This window comes from Cannabis sativa, chromosome 7 (genome assembly GCF_029168945.1).
Source record: "Cannabis sativa cultivar Pink pepper isolate KNU-18-1 chromosome 7, ASM2916894v1, whole genome shotgun sequence".
Taxonomy (NCBI): Eukaryota; Viridiplantae; Streptophyta; class Magnoliopsida; order Rosales; family Cannabaceae; genus Cannabis; species Cannabis sativa.
The window spans coordinates 60,372,664-60,394,753 of NC_083607.1; the positions used below are offsets into that span (position 1 = coordinate 60,372,664).

At 34.0% G+C, this 22,090-nt stretch overlaps 4 protein-coding genes and 1 long non-coding RNA gene across 6 annotated transcripts; 2 read left to right on the forward strand and 3 right to left on the reverse strand.

Moving 5' to 3' along the window:
• The first annotated feature begins 1,170 nt into the window (after positions 1-1,170).
• LOC115698266 (uncharacterized) lies at positions 1,171-6,324 on the forward strand. Of its 2 annotated transcripts, XM_030625472.2 has the most exons (7): positions 1,172-1,346; positions 1,448-1,537; positions 2,193-2,333; positions 2,441-2,580; positions 3,317-3,463; positions 3,559-3,618; positions 3,734-6,324. In XM_030625472.2, the coding sequence occupies exons 3-7, from the start codon at positions 2,195-2,197 to the stop codon at positions 3,908-3,910; spliced, it is 663 nt and encodes a 220-aa protein (XP_030481332.2). In that variant the 5' UTR covers positions 1,172-1,346; positions 1,448-1,537; positions 2,193-2,194; the 3' UTR covers positions 3,911-6,324. The 2 variants fall into 2 exon arrangements, with proteins under 2 accessions (XP_030481331.2, XP_030481332.2); XM_030625471.2 differs by lacking the exon at positions 1,448-1,537 and having other exon boundaries at positions 1,171-1,346.
• Positions 5,735-7,403, reverse strand: LOC115698262 (purine permease 21). The gene is given in 3 exon segments (XM_030625467.2): positions 5,735-6,774; positions 6,777-7,109; positions 7,264-7,403. Coding segments are annotated over 3 exon segments (1,182 nt in total). The 5' UTR covers positions 7,301-7,403; the 3' UTR covers positions 5,735-5,962.
• LOC133029136 (uncharacterized) lies at positions 6,634-21,034 on the forward strand. The gene is made up of 2 exons (XR_009683335.1): positions 6,634-6,775; positions 17,554-21,034. It is a non-coding gene; the product is annotated as an uncharacterized LOC133029136 (long non-coding RNA).
• LOC115698263 (purine permease 21) lies at positions 14,278-15,992 on the reverse strand. The gene is made up of 2 exons (XM_030625468.2): positions 15,820-15,992; positions 14,278-15,570 (listed from the first exon to the last, which is right to left on the reverse strand). Exons 1-2 carry the CDS (start codon positions 15,860-15,862, stop codon positions 14,447-14,449), a joined length of 1,167 nt encoding a protein of 388 aa, XP_030481328.1. The 5' UTR covers positions 15,863-15,992; the 3' UTR covers positions 14,278-14,446.
• LOC115698264 (probable purine permease 10) lies at positions 19,689-21,661 on the reverse strand. Its single transcript, XM_030625469.2, has 2 exons — positions 21,554-21,661; positions 19,689-21,028 (listed from the first exon to the last, which is right to left on the reverse strand). Exons 1-2 carry the CDS (start codon positions 21,594-21,596, stop codon positions 19,911-19,913), a joined length of 1,161 nt encoding a protein of 386 aa, XP_030481329.2. The 5' UTR covers positions 21,597-21,661; the 3' UTR covers positions 19,689-19,910.
• Between the last annotated feature and the right edge of the window lie 429 nt (positions 21,662-22,090).

Consider the following 22,090-nt stretch of genomic DNA (forward strand, 5'->3'; position numbering starts at 1 on the left):
CTGGCTCCCTGTGAACACTATATTGCAGCATCGCGGAATGAAAATTAATACCAATTGCTCCTGGTGTGGGCAAGAGGAAGAAACCATTGAACATTGCTTATGGTTTTGCCCCTCTTCAAAAACAGATCTCGAAGAATTATTCAATTTGGAAGATAATCAAACAGAGCAAAGGTACCATTATTGATATCCTCATTCACATTAAACGGCAGGTGGCGAATGAGGATTTTGGTTTTTTCATAATTATGTCTTGGCTGCTGTGGAATCGAAGGAATAAGAAACGACTTAATCACCATGTCCCTTCAAACGAGTCTTGGACAAAATGGGCTCACATGGAAGTTGACTACCTAATGCACCATGATCTATCAGTAGACAGATGCAAGATCACCCTTCCAATTCAGCATATCGGCTGGGAGCCTCCCCCCATGGATAGCTTCTGCATTAATAGTGATGCAAGTGTGCTATGTACTGAGGCAAGAATCGGCCTGGGAGTGGTCTTAAGGGCCCATACTGGCGAGGTAGTTGCTGCAAAAACTCAGTATAAATCAAGTGTTTTCTCGGTTGAATTGGCTGAAGCTTTAGCTCTTCGAATGGGGATCTCTCTGGCTGTCCAAATTGCAGCAACCCCTTTCATCATTCAATCAGACTGTCTTCGGGTGGTTGAGTACATCAAAGGAAACTTCAAAGCAAAATCAGATTGGGGGGCTTTGCTGGATGAAGTTCGTGAAGCTACGGAGTTCACTCATTGCTTGGCAGTGACTCACATCAGCAGGCAATGCAACATGGTTGCCCATTCCTTGGCCAAATTGGCTATCTCTCTTAATTGTAATAAGTTGTGGTTGGGGAATTACCCTTCTTGTGCGTCTGCCAATATAATGGCGAACTTGCCTAAACTTTTGTAGTTGTTTTTGATTGAATATACATCTTTCAAAAAAAAAAAAACAAACAAAACATCAACAGCAAATTAGTAAGAATATAATATAAAAATACATCAAAAAATCATTTTTTTTTTTAAATAAAATCATAAAAATTATAAAAAAATTTAAAATTTCGTACAACCCAATTTTTATCATCTTTATTATTATTTGTGCCTATATAATATTTAAAATACATAATCCCATTATTATTTTTTTTTTAGAAATTATGAATTAAAAAAAAACGAATTGATGTTATTATTATTATTTTTCCGAACATTTCTTCACCTCTTTCTAGCGTCTCATCTCTCGACTCCTCTCTCTCTCACCGATCTCGGCCGACGGCGACACTTTCAGCTGCACGCCTGCCGCGACGTCGACGTCGACCTGCCAGCTCCTCTGTCCCTTGCTCTTAATCTCAGCAGCTACCTCACGGTAATAATCCGTTTGTTGTGAAATTTTGATCTGAAATTTTTAATATGTTTATTACTAATAACTGAAAATTTGATCTGAAATTATAATCTGTTTGTTACCAGTGACTGAAATTTTGTTCGGAATTTTTCGAACTAATCTGTTTTGGTACGGCATTATTGTGGTGTCTAGGCTCTGTTATAGCTCTGTCACTGGTTAGCTTTCTCGATTATTAATTAATCAGTTAATCATTATATTATTGCTGAATCTGAAATTTTTGAAATAGTATTGTTATGTTCTGATTAGTGTTACTCATTAATTTGAATCTGTGTTGCTGTTAATTTGAGGTTGTGGTTTGAATTTTGATGATAATCTGTCATCTTAATTAGTGAGTGAACTTTTTTGATAAACCAATTTTCATTCCTCCATGTTTTAAATGGAGTTCTAGCCTTTAGGAATGGATTAACCTCTAATGTGCTTATTTGTATTTTTATTTATTATTATTAATTGTAATTTTTTCTCTCCAAATTATCTGTTAGTAATCATTGTTATTTTTTAGCATTAATATTCGAATGTTAACAATTTAGTCAGTGGTATTTCTTTTTCTTTTTTTGTCTATCAAGTTCTTAGCCATTAGGGACTCAGTTAATAGAATGTTCAATTTGCATTTATCAAATCAAGGCCAATGTATTCGAGTCTGGATTATACTACTTTTAGTTGTTGAAAATTCTAGGCACAATCAAGTTTCTCCTTGTTAATTTTATCACCCTAACATTCTTGAATTATATTTGGGCTAGACTAGTTTCCATGTTTTGTTTTAGGCCTCTAAATTTGGTAAATTACACTGAGGTTCTTTTTATTCTTTTGCAGCCATGTCGCTGGTAGTAGTTATCAGTCTTTTAACGATCGGTGTTGTGCTGATACGTGTCATTTACGTGATATGCCAAAGTGGTAAGCCTTTGAAAGGAAAACGCAGTGAACCAGTCAGTACCCTGATTGTCTTAGGTTCAGGTGAGCTCAAAATTAGTTGGTCTTTTTGAAAGCTGGTTCTGACAATGGTAACTTTCTTTCATGGATGTGGGATATTCAATCAAAGTTTGGGATTTTATTTTTCATAGGAGGTCACACTGCTGAGATGCTGAACCTGTTAGCTGTGTTGCAAAAGGAAAGGTTCTATCCAAGATACTATATTGCGGCTGCTACTGACAATATGAGTCTCCAAAAAGCTCGCTCATTTGAGTCCTCCTTAGTTAACGAGGTTGATTCCTAAACACTATATTCTTTACAATTTATTTTGGTGTATGATTGTTTCTTTACCATTCGTGTGGTTGTGGAAAGTTTTTATACTAATGCTTACTATTGCTGTTTGCTGCACATATGACCTTAACTTTGCCTAGGTGGGTAGGAATCCTTGTGGATGTCTGTGCTCCTTTTCTGCTTCTCTGTCATTGAAATGTTTTCTTATTAATAGTGTGTCATATTTACCTGCAGTATTAGCAGTAGATCAGTACTACACTAGTATTATGGTCAATTGTTAAGTTCTGTGATGCTATCTAAAAAAGAACTTTTCCCTATTCGCTTGAAGCGGAATCAGTTGTCAGGAGGGATTGAAATCGTATTTGAGGATTCTACCCTTTAATGTGTCAATGTTAGGTACTAAATTTCTTTTATGTGGGTGATAAGTTTTTCGTTTGTTAATCATTGTAATGATTCTTTGTTTAACAACTGGATCATTCTTGCTCTTAAGAGCTGGGAAGTTGGGTTTTCCTTTTCTTGTTCTTTATTCTTTCGGTCTTTTTGTTTGTTATAGAGATGTGATTTCTTTTCTTTTTTTTTTTTTTTATCTGATAGAGGTTTGCATATTCTTGTAAAGTGCATAAATATTTGGGCTTCACTTTATTTGTCTGGCATTGAGAGTTGGAGTGGCTGTGCTTCTTTTATATCTGTTGGTTTATTGGTGTAAGTTTTTTCTGAGACTTGTTTATTTATTGCAGACTAGACATAAGGTGGCAGAAACTTCTCAGTTTATGCAAATCTATCGAAGTAGGGAAGTCGGCCAATCATATATAACTTCTATTTGGACAACTTTACTAGCAATGGTTCATGCACTCTGGCTAATGATTAAGATTAGACCTGAAGTGGTACTACTTCTAATCACTCTTCGAAATTTCTCAACAATTTTCAGTACTGCAATTCTAACTTAAACCAATCACTAATAACGTTTTGGTAATCATAGATCCTCTGCAATGGTCCCGGGACTTGCATTCCTCTTTGCGTAATCGCCTACTTATTCAAGGTCTAGAGATACTCTTTTTCACCTTTTTCTTTCTTTATTATACACAGTAAACCTTGAAATTCACCTATTGAGTTGATATTAAAGTTTCTTTTTATTTAAAAACTCTTGTGTGCAGATTATTGGGATTAGATGGTCATCTATTTTTTATGTTGAAAGTATAGCAAGAGTGCAAAGGCTATCTCTTAGTGGCTTGATTCTTTACAAGTTAAACATTTCTGATCAGTTCTTTGTGCAATGGCCACAGTTGCAAAGAAAATACCCCCGAGCTCACTATGTTGGATGTCTAATGTAGTGTGATCAAAATTTTGAGTTTGCTAAGCTACTCAAAGGTTTTCAAGTTCTTTCTCTCACATAAGATTTTTGGCTCCCATTGAGAAGCATTTATTTCTCGCATGAAGTAAATACAAATAGACTATGACATGTATGTATGTACAACAGAAATTAACAAAAGAATTATCTGTGTTATGCTAAGATATGAAAAGGAGGACCATTATGAAATTGATGGGTGAATTAGAGAAAAGGGTCTTAATAACTCTAGTTCGTTGATAGAATTAAAGCATTTTTTCTTGGGAGAGTTGGCTGTCTCTCGAATACAAGCCATTGTGGAGAGTCGGCGATCTCTTGAACACCAGCCATTTTCTTACTGTAATGTTCTGGTAGTTTCTTCAGTAAAACACTTTTTCATCATCTTCTGTAGTTTGTTCTTATATTTTCTGTACAAGTCTAATGGATCCAATCATTTGTGTCATTGAAAAATGTAACAGTATCGTTTATTGTACCACTTATTTTTTTTTTATTAATATATATATATATATATATTTTGTCTTTTTTCTTTCTTGAAAAATTAAAAATGAAAAACTACTCTCCTCACCTAGAGAGACTTGAAGATTAGATCTTGTGGGAACAAATCACATGCTTTAATTGTTTAAGCTACCTTTGGTTACTTGGTTACAGTTTTGCATATTTTAGTAACATTTTTTAAAGTACCAAGGAATGAAGCAAGCTTGGTAAGTGAGAAGCAAGTTGCAATAATGCTCCCATTCAGTTTTATCTTTCCTCCTTTTTCTTAATACAATAGTATTGCTAATTTGCTTCTGTATTTATTTGTTTGACCAGGGTGATTTTCTTCATCAGCTTACTGAGCTGGTGAAAGGAGAAAGATCTTTTGGTGGATGATATGTTCGGCACACTTGGTGCCCAACAGAAGAAAAACAACAAGAAAATTCTAGGTACGAACCGAAGCTTATTCCTCACTCACTATTGAGCTAGCTTGTGACTTGTTAAAAAAATTGTAACAAAATAAGATTGGAAAACTATTTTGGGGTAAAATTGTGTTTTTTTTTTTGATGCTTCAATGTGTATCTGGTGCTGTTCATTAGTTGGGTTAGGCTGGTTGGAGGATCTTTCTCCATTCAATCCCATAGTTGGGTTGCATCTGCCAATTTGAAACTCACCCAACCAACCAAAATTTATGTTATAAACTTGTAATTAGGTAGCGTTTGGTTTAGAGGAAGGAAAATATAGGCATATGAATGAGAATAAGAATAAGAATAAAATAGAATCTAACTTAATATGTATAAAAAAAATTGATAAAAAAATTATTATTTTTTTTATCTTGTATTGGAATGGTTATTCCTTCCATTTCAAAATGAAATAGTCATTCCACAAAAATGATGGAAAAACCATTCTAATAGAATAACATTCCGATACTTTAAAATGCAACCAAACAAATGAATGGAAATAAAATGGTTTTATTTCCATTCCATTTCATTATCTCTAACCAAACGCCACCTAAATTCTTTCAATCTTTAAATTCAGTACAAAGTGATTGAAATTCAGTGCAAATGAGGAGAGGAGAAGATTACTTCTAGGGGCACAATTGGTACGTGGTATAATATTGCTTTTGTACCAGTATTATTTTATGTTATATTGTATATTTTTTAGTATTAGTATAATATTACATAGAACTTTAGTACAATAAATTATTCATTCGTTCTCAATATATAATAATAATATAAAAATTCTGATGAGATTGGGAGTGAAGTATATCGGGAAGAAGATCTTCTCTAAACAAGACTTGCGGACAAAGCTTTCATTCTTTAAGTGGAATGATATAGAAGACAAAAATATAATCATAGTCATATTGATATTTATATTCTACACTGCAAAGCAATTTTATATAAACCTAAATGAGCATACTATTATTGCATGACAAATAGAAGACAAAACTATAATGCCCATTACATTTGATTTTTGTTTTATAAACTTATTCAAATGGAATATCTTACATATTGATATTTTTGTATTTATGTAAACTAATAAGAAAACAAGCTAGTTGATTAATTCAACTATTGATCTCTTTCACTCTCTGTGGTGAACCATTGCTTATTGGATTTTCATTCTTGGAACTGTAACTGTCAAGATAGTTCTGATAAGCATATGAAACAAAGCCCCAAGTAGCCAAAACCATAGCCATAGCTTTGATCCCATCCATCTTTTCATGGAAGAAAAAGACAGCCATAACCGGGACAATAGGTAAACCCAAAACACTTATGACATTAGAGAAGAGAGAAGAGACTTCTAGTATTAAACCCACCGTTCCAATTAAGAAAATTTGCCATGTTATGGCTATCCATAATAATGTCATGACATATGAAACTTTCCCAAGTTCAAACTCATTCATTTCTTCCCTCAAAGTTGACCACTCACTGCTTGCAAAAAGTCCCACAAGAATTGCAATGGTTGCCACAAGTGATTGAAACACTATGACATCCACGATCACTGAGAAACTCTCCTTTTTAAGAACTTTGTTCATAAAAAATTGAGCTAAGGAGAGAACCAAACCATACCCTGCTGATGCACCCACAGTGCAAACAAACCCAGTTGCAAACTTCCCTTTTGAGACTTTAGAAGACTCTTCAGAATCGGGTTCGAAAACTAGCAAAACAGAAGAGATAGTGAGAAGCACTAAGGAGTTAATTATGTAAGGAGTGAACTTCTGTGAGTTGAGAAAGAATGAGAAGAAAGCATTGAAAGCCAATTGGGATGCACATATGATTGAAAAAGTTGATACTGGAAGGTACATAAGACCAACTGAGTAAAGATAACAATCTGCTGCTATGAGTAGGCCAAGAACCAAGTAAATTGAGGTCACAAGGTAGATGGTTTTTCTGATTGGACAGAATGAGTAATGGTAGTATTATTAGTAGTGTTGTGATTGGTTTTGTACTTTTTGGTTGGGATGAAATAGATATAGTAAGGAAGAAAAATTGGAAAGCCAGCTAGCTGAACTAGTGTAGCCATCCATTTACTTTTTCCACCTCTTTCATAGTATAATCTCCCTAATAAAGTTGCTACTGCCTGCCCAAATAGAACAAGGAATGAATAAATCCCAATTCGAATCCAAACCGTAACTTTTCTGGTTTGAGGGCTAGTTGAGTGGTGGGATTCATTTGCAAAGCCATGAGAATCTCCTTCATTAGCTTCCTCAGCTGGTGAAGATACATATACTTTAGTTAGTAAGTACTTCTTTAGTAATTAATTAATATATATATATATATAAACATATTTATGAAATCAATTCAATTGAGTTTGTAGTACAAAACCTTTTATAAAACAATAGTTTCATGAAAATTGGTCACTTACCTCTGATGCTGAGTTGAACTTGTTGAGCTTCTCCCATGTGAAAAGATGAACAAATTTTTAATGGTTGGAGCTTTGAGAGAAACAAGCCTCTTAATTATATTTAATCATTGCTAATGGACACCAGTGGTGTTCAACATCTTTTATTGATGGCATCCTAGGAACCTAGTACTTAATTACACAAATTATAATACAGTATGACACTTATTTACGTAATAGGCACTGTCATCATATCAGTGTCTCTTCATTAAATTTCTACCAATTAGAATATCTTATATGAGCATGCTAGAGCTGGCAAAAGATGATTATCACCACATCTTTTTGTGGTCCTATCTTAATTGACTATTCTATGAATGTTAATGGTAGTGGAAAACTAGCATTAACATATTAATTCATCTTCCAAAACTGATAAATAATCATTCTTAAAAATTATTGGTACTCTCTTATGTTTTAATTTTTATACACTTAACTCTTTTATTTTTTTTTTTGTGACAAAACCCCCTTATGTTTTAATTTTTATACACTTAATCCTCTTATCTTTTTTTTTTTTTTGTGGCAAAACCTCCTTTTGTTTTAATTTTTATACACCTAACCCCCTTATCTTTTTTTTTTTTTTGTGGCAAGACCCCTTTATGTTTATTTTTCTTTGCAAATTTGACACGTCAGTTAAATATTAACGTTAAATATCAACTGGATGACCACTGTATACACCTATGTATATGTAACAGTAAAACCTTGAAGTCGATACAGTAGTAATCCAATTAGTATTTAACGGTAATATCTAACTAAAACTTTAAATTTGCAAAGAAAAATAAACTTAAAGGGGTTTTGCTACTAAAAGAAAAATAAAAGAGTTAAGTGTATAAAAACTAAAATATAAGGGAGTTTTGCCACCAAAAAAAAATAAGGGGGTTAAGTGTATAAAAATTAAAACATAAAGAGGTTTCGCCACAAATTACTCTTATTTATATATATAATATAAAAAAAATTATTTAGTTTGATTATATATATTTTATTTAATTTGTATTATATATATTCTTTATAGTATTTATATTAAAAGTTAATTATTATTTATGTTCCTTACTTTCGTCCTATCTCCTCCTAAGAAGCCCCATATGGGCCATACCTACCCTTAAGTCATGTTTGCTTGGCAATCGTAATGGAATCATTACTACTATTACATTGTTTAGTTTAACTTTTAAAATTCGGTAAATGCTTTGCATTGTAATGACCGTTACATTAGATCATCTCTAATGGGAGATATAATAAAAATTGTGCTATATTTGGCACAAAGAGTAGTTTTGTGGTAAATTTACACCAAATTTTAGCTTTGTGCTCCAATGCACAATTACAAAATTTTGATGTAAAATTTAATATCTAATTAATGTTTTATATATATAAAAAAAATCTAATAACTTTATAATCAATTTTATTATTATTTTAATATGTAAGACAATAAAAAAATAATATAAAGGTTTCATAATTTAATGTGATAGTTAAATATATTATTAAAATAATAGAAATGACGTAAATGTAAATAAAAAAGTAGTGCATTTATTATGGTGGAAATTGTAGAATTATATAAATATTTTATATTTATTGTGTATCAATTATTTAGGAATTAAAATTATCTTATTCTTTAATATATGTTGTATATCCCTGATTTTTAGGAGATTAATTGACCTAAGTTATTTGTATAACTTTGTAATCTATCTATTTATATGTAATTCTTTGGTGAATAAAATAATTCAAGCCATTATTCAAAAATCTTCATGATATCAGAGCCGGTTAAAAATTTCTATGCCCTAATCGCTTAATTTTTTTTTTCTTTTCTTCTCTCCCCTAATCGCACCAGTCCCATCTCAGTCGCATTTTTTTTTAACCAGCCTAAAATCGCACCAGCCCCTAAATTCGCACCAGCCCTTCTCATCTTTTCAACACATCACATTCTTCATGGCTACTGGAAAGGACAGCCTAAACTCAGATGCATCCTCCTATCCATCAACCCTCTCTAATACACATGCATCAACAGGTTCTTCATCTCACAATGATGCTGTTTCTCTGGTCACCAGCCACAAGTTCAATGGCCATAATTATCTTCAATGGTCACAGTCAGTAATGATGTATATCGGTGGAAAGGGGAATGAAGAATATCTCACAGGAGAGATTGAGACTCCAAAACCAGACGGTCCAAAGTATAAAAATTGGAAAATAGATAACCACATGATCAAATCTTGGCTTGTTAGTTCAATGAATAATGATATAGGAGAAAATTTTCTCTTATATTCGACAGCCAAGGAACTTTGGGATGCTGTCAAAGATTCTTATTCTAGTTCTGATAATACATCAGAATTATTTGAGATTGAAGCTGCTCTTTATGATCTCCGCCAAGAAGATACTACAGTCACAATATTTTAACACTCTTACTCGTTTTTGGCATCAATTAGATTTGTTTGAAACTTATTCTTGGAAGTGTGCAGATGATACTGCTCTATACAGGAGTATTGTAGAGAAAAGGAGAACTTTCAAATTTCTTCATGGTCTCAACAAGGAACTTGATGCTGTCAGGAGTAGAATCATGAGTATCAAGCCACTTCCAACTGTCAAAGAAGCATTCTCAGAGGTTCGACATGAAGAAAGCAGAAAGAAGGTCATGATGGGCGCTTCTCTTCCTCCTACTCAAGAATCCTCTGCTCTTGCTGCAAGAGGACAGCAGAAGGGTCGACCATGGTGTGATCACTGTCGTAAACCCGGACATGTCAGAGATACTTGCTGGAAACTTCATGGAAAGCCTGCTGATTGGAAGCTGAAATCATGGAAAGACAAAGAGAGTCACAGAAACGTCGCTGCCACTCTAAATACTGCTGCTGTTGTAGGAAATGGGGACACATCTGATTCATCACCGTTCACTAAGGCGCAGTTAGAGGCACTTCAAAAACTCCTAAGTCAGTCACACATCGCTGCAAAGCCTGATACTACACCTGGTACAGGACATTTGGCCATGCAAGGTAACCTTTCAGTAGCTTTTGTTGTCAATAAAAGAACTACTAACCCTTGGATTCTTGATTCGGGGGCATCAGATCATATGACAGGAGATGCAAATATTTTGTCTGAATTTCACACAAGTCCAGAGCATCATACAGTGAAAATTGCAGATGGCACGTTCTCTAAGGTTGAGGGTTTGGGTTCAGTCAACATAAATAAGAATCTAACTCTCACTTCTGTTCTCTATGTGCCTAAACTGGATTGTAATTTACTATCAATTAGTAAATTTACTCGTGACCTAAATTGTGTGACTACTCAAATTTGTGTGTGTTTTAGGAATTGGATTCGAGGAAGATGATTGGCAGTGCTAAGATGTGTTCTGGGCTCTACATCCTACAAGATTATACTCCTTCCGTTAGCATAACTCCGAAATTCAGTTTGTTTTCTTTAAATAATCAATCTATTTCAAATAAAGATAGTGATATTATGTTGTGGCACTATCGTCTTGGTCATCCAAATTTTCTATATTTGTCAAAAATGTTTCCATCTTTATTTACTAATAAAAATCCGAAACTTTTTTGTTGTGAAATTTGTCAATTTGCAAAACACACTCGAAGTACCTATTCTAGAATACCATATAAATCTTCCAAACCTTTTTCATTGATCCATAGTGACGTGTGGGGTCCCTCACGCGTAAACAATATAACTGGACATAGATGGCTTGTATCTTTTATCGATGATCATACTAGATTAACTTGGGTGTTTCTCATGAAATCAAAATCAGAAGTAAGTGAAATTTTTAAAAACTTTCATTCTATGATTCAAACTCAGTTTCTTACTAAAATTCAAATCCTTAAGACTGACAATGCCAAAGATTTCTTCAATTCTATTCTCGATCCTTATCTCACACAACAAGGCATTCTACACTTAAGCTCATGTGTTGATACTCCCCAACAAAATGGGGTTGCTGAACGGAAAAATAGACATATTTTAGAAGTTGCTCGTTCTCTCATGTTTTCTACTCAAGTCCCCAAACATTTCTGGGGTGAAGCCGTTCTTACAGCCACCTATCTAATCAACAGAATGCCATCTCGAGTACTCAACTTTCAAACTCCATGTCACACGGTTTTGAAAGAATTCCCTCATACAAAATTCATTAGTCTTCTTGATCCTAAGATCTTTGGTTGCACCGCCTTCGTTCATCTTCATTCTCAAAATCGTAGTAAGCTAGACCCTAAATCTATCAAATGCATTTTTCTTGGTTATTCCTCTCATCAAAAGGGTTATAAATGTTATTCTCCTATAACTCGGAAAATGTATAACACTATGGATGTCACCTTTTTTGAAAATCATGCTTACTACAAATCTGAGATTCAGGGGGAGAATGCAGGTGAATCTCATCTTTGGGACACTATTCCGAGTATTAATAATGCTTCATCTCCTAGTGTTCACCATTAGAATTCTTCCGACTCTCAAGTCATAGAAAGTCAAGTTTCGTCCTCCTCTAGACTCATGGGTTCCCAAATCATTGAACATTGTCCAAATCCAGCCATTGCTCTTGCACCTTGTAAAAAACCAGAAATTCGTGTCTATACAAGAAGGAAAAAATCTGGTAAAGATATAGAGCACACAACACATCTGGAGGACCACCATGCATCGGAACCGGATCCTCATTCCCCAGAAACTCATTCAGGTTTAAGTAATTCTAACCATGATAAGGTTGTGCAAATAAATGATGATTTAGATTTGCCAATTGCATTGAGAAAGAGAGTTCGCGCATGTACAAAGCATCCAATTGGTAATTTTGTATCTTACAAAGCATTATCACCATCCTATCAAGCATTTGTCTCTATTATTGATAACATACTGATTCCTCAAACAATTCAAGAGGCTCTGATAGATCCTCGATGGAAAGAAGCAGAAGAAAATGAGATTAGTGCTTTGATGAAAAATAATACGTGGACAATCACGATTCTACCACCTGGGAAGAGATCAGTGGGTTGCAAATGGGTCTTCACCGTTAAATATAAAGCAGATGGGAGCGTTGAGAGGTTTAAAGCTCGCCTTGTTGCTAAAGGCTTCACTCAGACTTACGGAATCGATTATCAAGAAACGTTTGCGCCTGTTGCCAAGCTTAACACTGTACGTGTTCTATTATCCCTTGCTGCAAATAAAGATTGGCCCCTCCATCAACTTGATGTGAAAAATGCTTTCCTAAACGGCGACATTGAAGAAGAAGTTTATATGGACATTCCACCAGGCTTCGAGAACTCCTCAAATCAGAACAAAGTGTGCAAACTCAAGAAATCTTTGTACGGTCTCAAACAATCTCCACGGGCATGGTTTGGTAGATTCACTAAAGCAATCATACAGTTTGGGTATACTCAGTGTCAAGCAGATCACACCTTGTTTGTTAGGTTCTCGTCAGATAAAAGGATAGCTATCCTAATTATCTATGTGGATGACATAATACTTACAGGTGACTACAAGGAGGAAATGGAGAGATTGAAAGAGTTCTTATCTAAGGAGTTCGAGATTAAAGATCTTGGTTATCTTAGATATTTTCTTGGCATGGAAATTGCTCGATCAAGAGATGGCATATTTGTTTCTCAACGTAAGTATGTTCTAGACTTATTGAAGGAAACAGGAATGCTTGGATGCAAACCTGCCCCAACTCCAATGGATTCCAACAAGAAAATGGGTTTAGGAAAGGACATGACATCAGTAGATAGGGGGAGATATCAAAGGTTAGTTGGACGCCTCATCTACCTATCTCATACCAGACCTGACATTGGTTTTTCAGTTAGTGTTGTCAGTCAATACATGAACAATCCCACTGAAGAACACATGGAAGCTGTTACTAGAATTTTAAGATACCTCAAGATGAATCCTGGGAAAGGTCTTCTATTTAAGAAAAGTGATAGCAGAGAGATCAAAGTCTACACTGATGCAGACTGGGCAGGAGACGTAACAAATAGGAGGAGTACTTCAGGATATTGTTCTTATGTTTGGGGTAATCTAGTGACTTGGAGAAGTAAGAAACAATCAGTGGTTTCAAGAAGTTCAGCTGAAGCAGAATTTAGAGCTCTTGCTCTAGGTGTTTGTGAAGGGATTTGGCTAAAACGATTACTGAGTGAACTACGACTATTTGCAGGAGAGTCCATTAAAATGCTTTGCGATAGTCAAGGTGCTATTAGTATCGCTAAAAGTCCTGTTCATCATGACAGGACAAAACATATTGAGATAGATAGACATTTCATCACTGAGAATATTGAAAATGCCACAATTCAAACTATCTATACTCCATCAAGACTGCAAACAGCCGATGTTCTTACCAAAGCCCTTCCCAGAATTGTCTTTGATGAATTAGTGTGCAAGTTGGGAATGTTTGATATACATTACCCAACTTGAGGGGGAGTGTAGAATTATGTAAATATTTTATATTTATTATGTATCAATTATTTAGGAATTAGAATTATCTTATTCTTTAATATATATTGTATATCCTTGATTTTTAGGAGATTAGTGGACCTAAGTTATTTGTATAGCTTTGTAATCTATCTATTTATATGTAATTCTTTGGTGAATAAAATAATTCAAGCCATTATTCAAAAATCTTCAGAAATTTTACATCATAACAAATGTTGTGCTAAATTTGACACAAAATTTGTTATGTGCCAAATTTAGATCATTTTTTGGCACACCATTGGAGCATACTTTTTGTTAAATGAGCTATATTTTAGCTTTTCACCACCTATTTACACTTCCATGAAGATGCAATTATGTATTTTAATCCCTTTCAATCATAAAACTAACGTAAAGATGATCACACTGTTAGGAAATACTAAAATATAGTTAAAACACCTCCAAAGCTAATAATTTTTAACTTTGTACGATTTAGTTTTAACTTCTAATCACATCTCAGTATGAATTTTGATTGGACCAAGCTGCAAAGTTAAAAACATTTGAAACGTAGTGAATATGTTGAGGAGAACTGATGATGCATTGCTCCAAAAAAACCAACATTGGTCTCTACAAAACAATTATTCGAGCATTAATAAAAACATTAGGACAAGGAATAAAACATTACAATCTTTTATTTTATTTTATTATATTATATTTTTCTCTCTTCTTTTTACATGTGCATGTATAGCCCTTTTAGAAAACAAGCTAGTTCATAAATTCAACCATTGATTTTTTCCTAAGGTGAACTATTGGTTATTGGATTGTCATTCTTGGAACTTTGATTGTCAAGATAGTTCTGATAAGCATATGAAACAAAGCCCCAAACAGCCATAACCATAGACATAACCTTGATCGCATTCATCTTTTCATGGAAGAAAAACACAGCCATAATTGGGACAATAGGCAAACCCAAAACACCTATGACATTGGAGAAGAGGGAAGAGACTTCTAGTATTAAACCCAATAATCCAATTGAGAAAACTTGCCATGTTATAGCTGTCCATGATAATGTCATGACATATGAAACTTTCCCAAGTTCAAACTCATTCATTTCTATTCTCAAAGTTGACCACTCACTACTTGCAAAAAGTCCCACAAGAATTACAACTGTTGCCACAAGTGATTGAAACAATAAGACATCCACTACCACTGAAAAGCTCTCCTTCTTAATAACTTTGTTCATGAAAAACTGAGTTAAGGAGAGAACCAATCCATACCCTGCAGAGCCACCCACAGTGCAAACAAAACCAATTGCATACTTCCCTTTTGAGACTTTAGAAGATTTTTGAGAACCGGGTTCTAATACGAGCAGAACAGAAGAGATGGTGAGAAGAACTAGGGAGTTGATTATGTAAGGAGTGAACTTATGTGAGTTTAGAAAGAATGAGAAGAAAGCATTGAAGGCCAATTGGGATGCTAATATGATTGAGTAAGTTGACACTGGAAGGTACATCAGACCAACCGAGTATAGATAACAAATTGCTGCTATGATTAGGCCGAAAACCAAGTAAAATGAGGCAACAATTAGCATAGATGGCTTTTTTGATTGAATGGGAAGAGTATTAGTATTAGTAGTAGTGTTTTGATTGTTTTCGGTTTTAATCTTCTTTTTTCGGAAGAGATAGTAAGGAAGAAGAATTGGAAAGCCTACTAGCTGAACAAGTGATCCCATCCATTTACTCTTTCCACCTTTCTCATAATACAGTCTCCCCAATAAAGTTGCTGTTGCCTGGCCAGAGAGAAGAAGGAATGAATAAATCCCAATTCGAATCCAAAGTCCAAGTTTTCTGGTTTGAGGACTAGTTGATTGGTTGGATTCATTTGCATAGCTATGAGAATCTCCTTCATTAGCTTCCTCAGCTGGTTAAGATGACAAGATACACAACATCATATATATCAGTAAGTACTTCTTTAGTAAGAATGTTTTACTGTTTTCCTATCAATCAATACATGACTTCATTTATGAACTTTTGAGTGTGTTTAGATTAGTTCAAAATCTCTAGTAATCATTGTATACTGTCATTTTGCATGATGATATCACTTAGTTAAGTTGTATTACACACACACACACACACACATATGTATATAAGCCAAACAAACAAGACTTACCCCTAATGCTGAGTTGAACTTGAGTTTCTTGAACTTCTTCCATGTCAATAGATGAACAAACTTCACAAATAATGGTTGGAGAAGAGAGATAGAGCCATATTCTCAACTGTATTAGGTAGTACTTTATATATATGGATGGGATTGAGTGAGAATGAGAGAGTTATTTCTTAATTGTATTAGGTAATTCTGTTGATATTGATGGCCTTAAATATTGTGAAAATATGTGATGTGGAAATAATGTCCATATAGAATCATGCAAGGTTTAGCCAAAAATAATGATCACCCATTTTGTTTTCTAGCTATTTAATATGATTGAGTAGCCATTTTAAATGATAGCTGGAGAAATCATTAATATATATATTTATGTATTAGTTTTCAAGCATTACTTAACTTTTGTCTAAATCTCACTAAGTTGAATTTGGGTTGGACCCCATGCTACTTACTATTAAAGGAATAATGAGATTGAGTTCCTTCACAAGTAAAAATTATGTTGACATATTGGAAAGAAAAAAAAAAGGATGAAGCATTAGTACTATTGTACTTTACTCATCACGAATTAGTTTTGAGATAAAACTTCATACTTCTTACTATACACATCACCTTATTCTCACTCAAACAATTAAGTTCTTTATATTTAAATTTTGAATTTTGTCATATGGCCCTCTTAAAAGCCGATCGAGACAACCATGTTCGCGGGATTTATCATCCTTATCTGTGCCCTACATCCCATTCAAATGTCATTCTTCTATCCCTACCTAATATGGGTGAGGGAGATGGTAGAAAGAGAGAATCCATTTGAAGTGAAGAGTTGGACAACATGACAAAAGCCAAAACTACAAGATAATTAGTTGAAATAAAGACAACATAATATACATTATATTAAGGTTGTAACAAAAAATAAAATTTGAAATAAGAAACATGTGATTTTCTTTCACACACTCCTTTGAATGAGATTTCGTATAAAATATTTATCTTTGACACTAAAATAATTTTTATAGAAGTAGAAGCTAATTGTCCGATTAAAGATATACAAAATCAAAATATGATTCGTTAAAAACAAAACGATGAACATAAAACCAAGCTATTTCAAAATTTTAAATTGAAAAACAATTTGAGACCACCCAATCAATTTGGGATAATTATATAAACTTGAATAGGCACACTAAAATAGTTGTTAGAGTGATTATATGTAGATGTAATCTTATGTGTGGTAGTGAACCATTATTTTGGCCATTCCTTATTGTCAAAATTGAGCTGAGGAAAACACAGCCATAATTGGGACAATAGTTGAACCTGAAACACTTATATGACATTAGACTATTAGAGAAGAGGGAAGAGACTTCTAGTATTAAACTCACTACTCCAATGAAGAAAACTTGCCATGTTCAAACTCATTGCCATGTCATGACATGAAACTTTCCCAAGTTCAAACTCATTCATCTCTTCCCTCAAAGTCGACAACTCATTGCTTGTAAAAATTCCCACAAGAATTGCAATGGTTGCCACAAGTGATTGAAACACTATAACATCCATGATCACTGAGAAACTCTCCTTCTTAAGAAACTTTTCTCATGAAAAACAAACAATCTGCTGGTGAGAAACACTAGGGAGTTAATTACGTAAGGATGAACTTCTATGAGTTGAGAAAGAAGGAGAAAGGCCAATTGGGATGTACCTATGATGACAATCTGCTGCTGTGATTTGGCCAAGAACCAAGTAAATTTAGGTGATAAGTAAGGTAGATGGTTTTTCTGATTGGACATAATGAGTGATGGGTAGTACTATTAGTAGTGTTGTTATTGGTTTTGTATTGTTATTAGTAGTGTTTTGATTGGAAAGCTAGCTAGCTGAACTAGTGTAGTCTTCCATTTGCTTTTTTCCACCTCTTTCATAGTAATAAAATTTCTACTGCCTAGCCACAGAGACCAAGGAATGAATAAATCCCAATTCGAATCCAAACTGTAAGTTTTCTGGTTTGAGTACCAGTTGAGTGGTTGGATTCATTTGCAAAGCCATGAGAATCTCCTTCATTAGCTTCCTCAGCTGGTGAAGATACATATACTTTACTTTAGTAAGTACTTCTTTAGTAATTAATATATGAATAATTAGCATTTTTGCCTCCTAAACTTTTTACATTATTAAGTTGTGCCGCTATACGGCTCGGTAATAATATCCCTCGAAATATAATTTTTACAGTAATGTGGTCCTTCACTCCTTCTATCATATTCCATTCAATTATATTGTGAAACAAGTGATGTGGTGAATGATAGTTAATAAATGAATACTAATTAAATATATTTCACTCGTTCTACTTTAATGATCCAAAAACTAAAAATAACAATATAAACTGTTATAAAAAGAAAAAGTCTTTTATTCTATTATTCATTAACGTAAAAAGTGAGAATGGTATTTAATTTAGATAAATTTATCAACTACCATCCACCACTTCACTCATTTTACAATAAAATTGAATAAAATGTAATGGTAGAACTGCATTACTTTAAAGGTTATATTTTGAAGGGTATTATTAACAAGCTGTGTACTATAAGAGGTACATCTTGGTAGTGTAAAAAATTAAGAAACAAAAATGCTAATTAATATATACACATATTTATGAAATCAATTCAATTGAGTTTGTAGTACAAAACCAAACAGGTCACTTACCCCTGATGCTGAGTTTCACTTGTTGAGCTTCTCCCATGTCAAAAGATGAACAAACTTTTACAAACAATGGTTGGATTGGAACATGGAGAGAAAGAAGCCTTAATTGTATTCAGGTACTAGGCACTGTTATAGATGTAGACTGCATTAAATATTGCATTACAAATAAGAAATATCTCATGGGATCATGCTAGAGCTGGCAAAAAACAATTATAACCACATTTTGTTGTCTTGGTATTTAATAACGATTGACTATTCAATGATTGATGATGGTAGTTGAAGATTTGCATTAACATATTAATTTATTCTCTAAAACATATGAAAAGTCATTCATAAAAATTAATAAAAAAGTAATCCACTTAGATTATATTTTTTTATATTTACGTAAGTTATTATATCATATATCTTTCTAATAATGCATCATTTGCAAGTCAAACATTCTCTTTTAGCTTAATAGTGTTTTGTACATAAATGATATGCACTATGAATTTTGATTGGACCAACCTGCAAAGTTCATTACATTAGTTGATATGTTGAGGAGAATAGAGGTGATTATATGAGCATAAATGAAACATTAAGGCCTCATTTAGTAAGGGTCGTATTGTATTAAATAATAAATAATATTATGTTTGGATAAAACAATGTATTGTATTAATTATTACGACCAAAATTTTTAATACAATGTATGTTGTATTATTTAATATATAGTCCGTATTAGCTTGTATTATAATATTTATAAAGGATTCGGAGTCAACACCAATCTCTAATCTAGACTTGGGACCCAAATTTGGAACCGGACCCCGACCCGGACACTGGACCTGGACCCGGCTCCGGCCCCGAAACCAGGCCCCGGACCCAGATCCTAGACCCCGGACCGCGGACATCAGACTCCGACCCGGACCCCGGACCTCGGACTCCGACCCGGACCCTGGATGGACCCAGGACCCAAGACTCGGCCCCAGACCCCGGACCTGGACCCGAACCCAGACCCTGACCTTGATCCGAACCCGACCCGGACCTGGACCCCGACCCAGACCCAGACCCGATCCCGAACCCTAGATCCGGACCTCGACCCGGACTCCGACCCCGACCCGAATCCAAATCTGAACTTGGACCCGAACTCGGACCCCGGACCGAGACTCGAATTAAATAATACTAATATAATATAATACAACACAGTTTATTAATACAAGTCAATACCAAACATAATGTTGTATTAAATAATACTATTATAATACAATAAAATACAATTCAACACAATACAATAGAATACAATACGGCGTACTAAATGAGCCCTAAGACAATAAATATTGTATACTAAAGAGTGATTTTACCTTGTGAGTAACTAGATACAATCTTTCATTTTAATTTATTCTTTTACATTTACATGTATAGCCCTCTTAGGAAACAAGCTAAACTAGTTCATAAATTCAACCATTGGTTATTGGATTGTCATTCTTGGAACTTTTATTGTCAAGATAGTTTTGATAAACATATGAAACAAAGCCCCAAACAGCCATAACCATAGACATAGCCTTGATCCCATTCATCTTTTCATGGAATAAAAACACAGCCATAATTGGGACAATAGGCAAACCCAAAACACTTATGACATTTGAGAAGAGGGAAGAGACTTCTAGTATTAAACCCAATAATCCAATAGAGAAAACTTGCCATGTTATGGCTATCCATGATAATGTCATGACATATGAAACTTTCCCAAGTTGAAACTCATTCATTTCTTCCCTCAAAGTTGACCACTCACTGCTTGCAAAAAGTCCCACAAGAATTATAACTGTTGCCACAACTGATTGATACACTATGACATCAATGATTACTGAAAAGCTTTCCTTCTTAAGAACTTTATTCATGAAATACTGCATTAAAGAGAGACCCAATCCATAAGCTGCAGAGCCAGCCACAGTGCAAACAAAACCAATTGCATACTTCCCTTTTGAGACTTTAGAAGATATTTGAGAACTGGGCTCTAATACCAGCAGAACAGAAGAGATGGTGAGAAGAACTAGGGAGTTGATTATGTAAGGAGTGAACTTATGTGAGTTTAGAAAGAATGAGAAGAAAGCATTGAAGGCCAATTGGGATGCTAATATGATTGAGTAAGTTGACACTGGAAGGTACATCAGACCAACAGAGTATAGATAACAAATCGCTGCTGCGATTAGGCCAAGAACCAAGTAAACCGAGGCAACAGTTAACATAGAAGGCTTTTTTGATTGAAGAGGAAGAGTATTAGTATTCATGTAACTGTTGTGATTGTTTTCGATTTTATACTTCTTTTTTCGGAAGAGATAGTAAGGAAGAAGAATTGGAAAGCCAGCTAGCTGTACAAGTGATCCCATCCATTTACTCTTTCCACCTTTCTCATAATACAATCTCCCTAATAAGGTTGCTGCTGCCTGGCCAGAGAGAACAAGGAATGAATAAAACCCGATTCGAATCCAAAATACTTGTTTTCTGGTTTGGTGACTAGTTGATTGGTTGGATTCATTTACATGGCCATGGGAATCTCCTTCATTAGCTTCCTCAGCTGGTTAAGATGACAGATACACACTAACATATATATCAGTAAGTACTTTAACATGAATGTTTCACTGTTTTCCTATCAATACATGACAGTTAGGTGGAGTTTGTTTGGAGTTAATAAAATAGAACGGAATAGAAAAGAAACAACTTTTCTTCCAATCTTTTGTTTGGTTTCCCTTCCAACCAAACGCCACCTAATGAGGTGTTTTGTTATGTGAGTTTGAGTTAGAGAGAGTAGTTTGAGGGAATATAAAACCCAAGTATTGGAGGAGATTAATTTAAAAATCAGGATCCACTTAAAAACACAAACTCCTTTAGTCATTAAAATTTAATTTAATTTGACATTTCTATTCTCATCAGGTCTAAACCTCATACCAAACATTCCCAATATATAGAGTAGGACTATAGTTGCTTCATTTATAAACTTTGAAGTTACATATATGAAAATAATTCAATCTTGTTGTTCAAAACCTCTAGCATTTATTGTTTACACACATATATATATGTAAGCTAAACATGAAAGACTTACCCCTAATGCTGAGTTGAACTTGAATTTCTTCAACTTTTTCCATGTCAATAGATGAACAAAACTTCACAAACAATGGTTGGAGAAGAGAGATTGAGCCATATGTTCTCAACTTATATATATATATATGGAAGGGATTGAATGTGTGTTTGTGTGAGAGGGAGAGAGCTAGTTCTTATTTGTATTAGTCAATACTAGAGATGGCATTAAATATTGTCCAAATGTATCATGTGGAAATATATATTTATATATATATATATATATTTATATATATATATATATAATCAAGCAAGATCTTTTAGCCCAAAAATAATGCTTACTCATATTTATATCTAGTTATTTTAATATGATTGAGTAGCCATTTCAAAATGGTAGCTGGAGAAATGTTTATTAAAATATATAGGATACTGAAAACAATTTTTTTCCCATGTCTTTAGAAAATTTTAAATAATTAAGAATATTGATTATTTGCACTTATAATGATATTGGGAGTTTAGATCTTTGTTTTGTCACCCTAAATTTTTATTTAAAAAAGGAAAA

Coding starts and splice junctions, on each gene's coding strand:
- LOC115698266 (XM_030625471.2), top strand. CDS start 2,195: ATGTCGCTGGTAGTAGTTATCAGTCTTTTAACGATCGGTGTTGTGCTG. Junction 2,334..2,440: donor CCTGATTGTCTTAGGTTCAG/GTGAGCTCAAAA, acceptor TATTTTTCATAG/GAGGTCACACTGCTGAGATG. Junction 3,464..3,558: donor TTAAGATTAGACCTGAAGTG/GTACTACTTCTA, acceptor TGGTAATCATAG/ATCCTCTGCAATGGTCCCGG.
- LOC115698263 (XM_030625468.2), bottom strand. CDS start 15,862: ATGGAAGAAGTTCAAGAAACTCAAGTTCAACTCAGCATTAGGG. Junction 15,571..15,819: donor AGTTCAACTCAGCATTAGGG/GTAAGTCTTGTT, acceptor CATCTTAACCAG/CTGAGGAAGCTAATGAAGGA.
- LOC115698264 (XM_030625469.2), bottom strand. CDS start 21,596: ATGGAAAAAGTTGAAGAAATTCAAGTTCAACTCAGCATTAGGG. Junction 21,029..21,553: donor AGTTCAACTCAGCATTAGGG/GTAAGTCTTTCA, acceptor CATCTTAACCAG/CTGAGGAAGCTAATGAAGGA.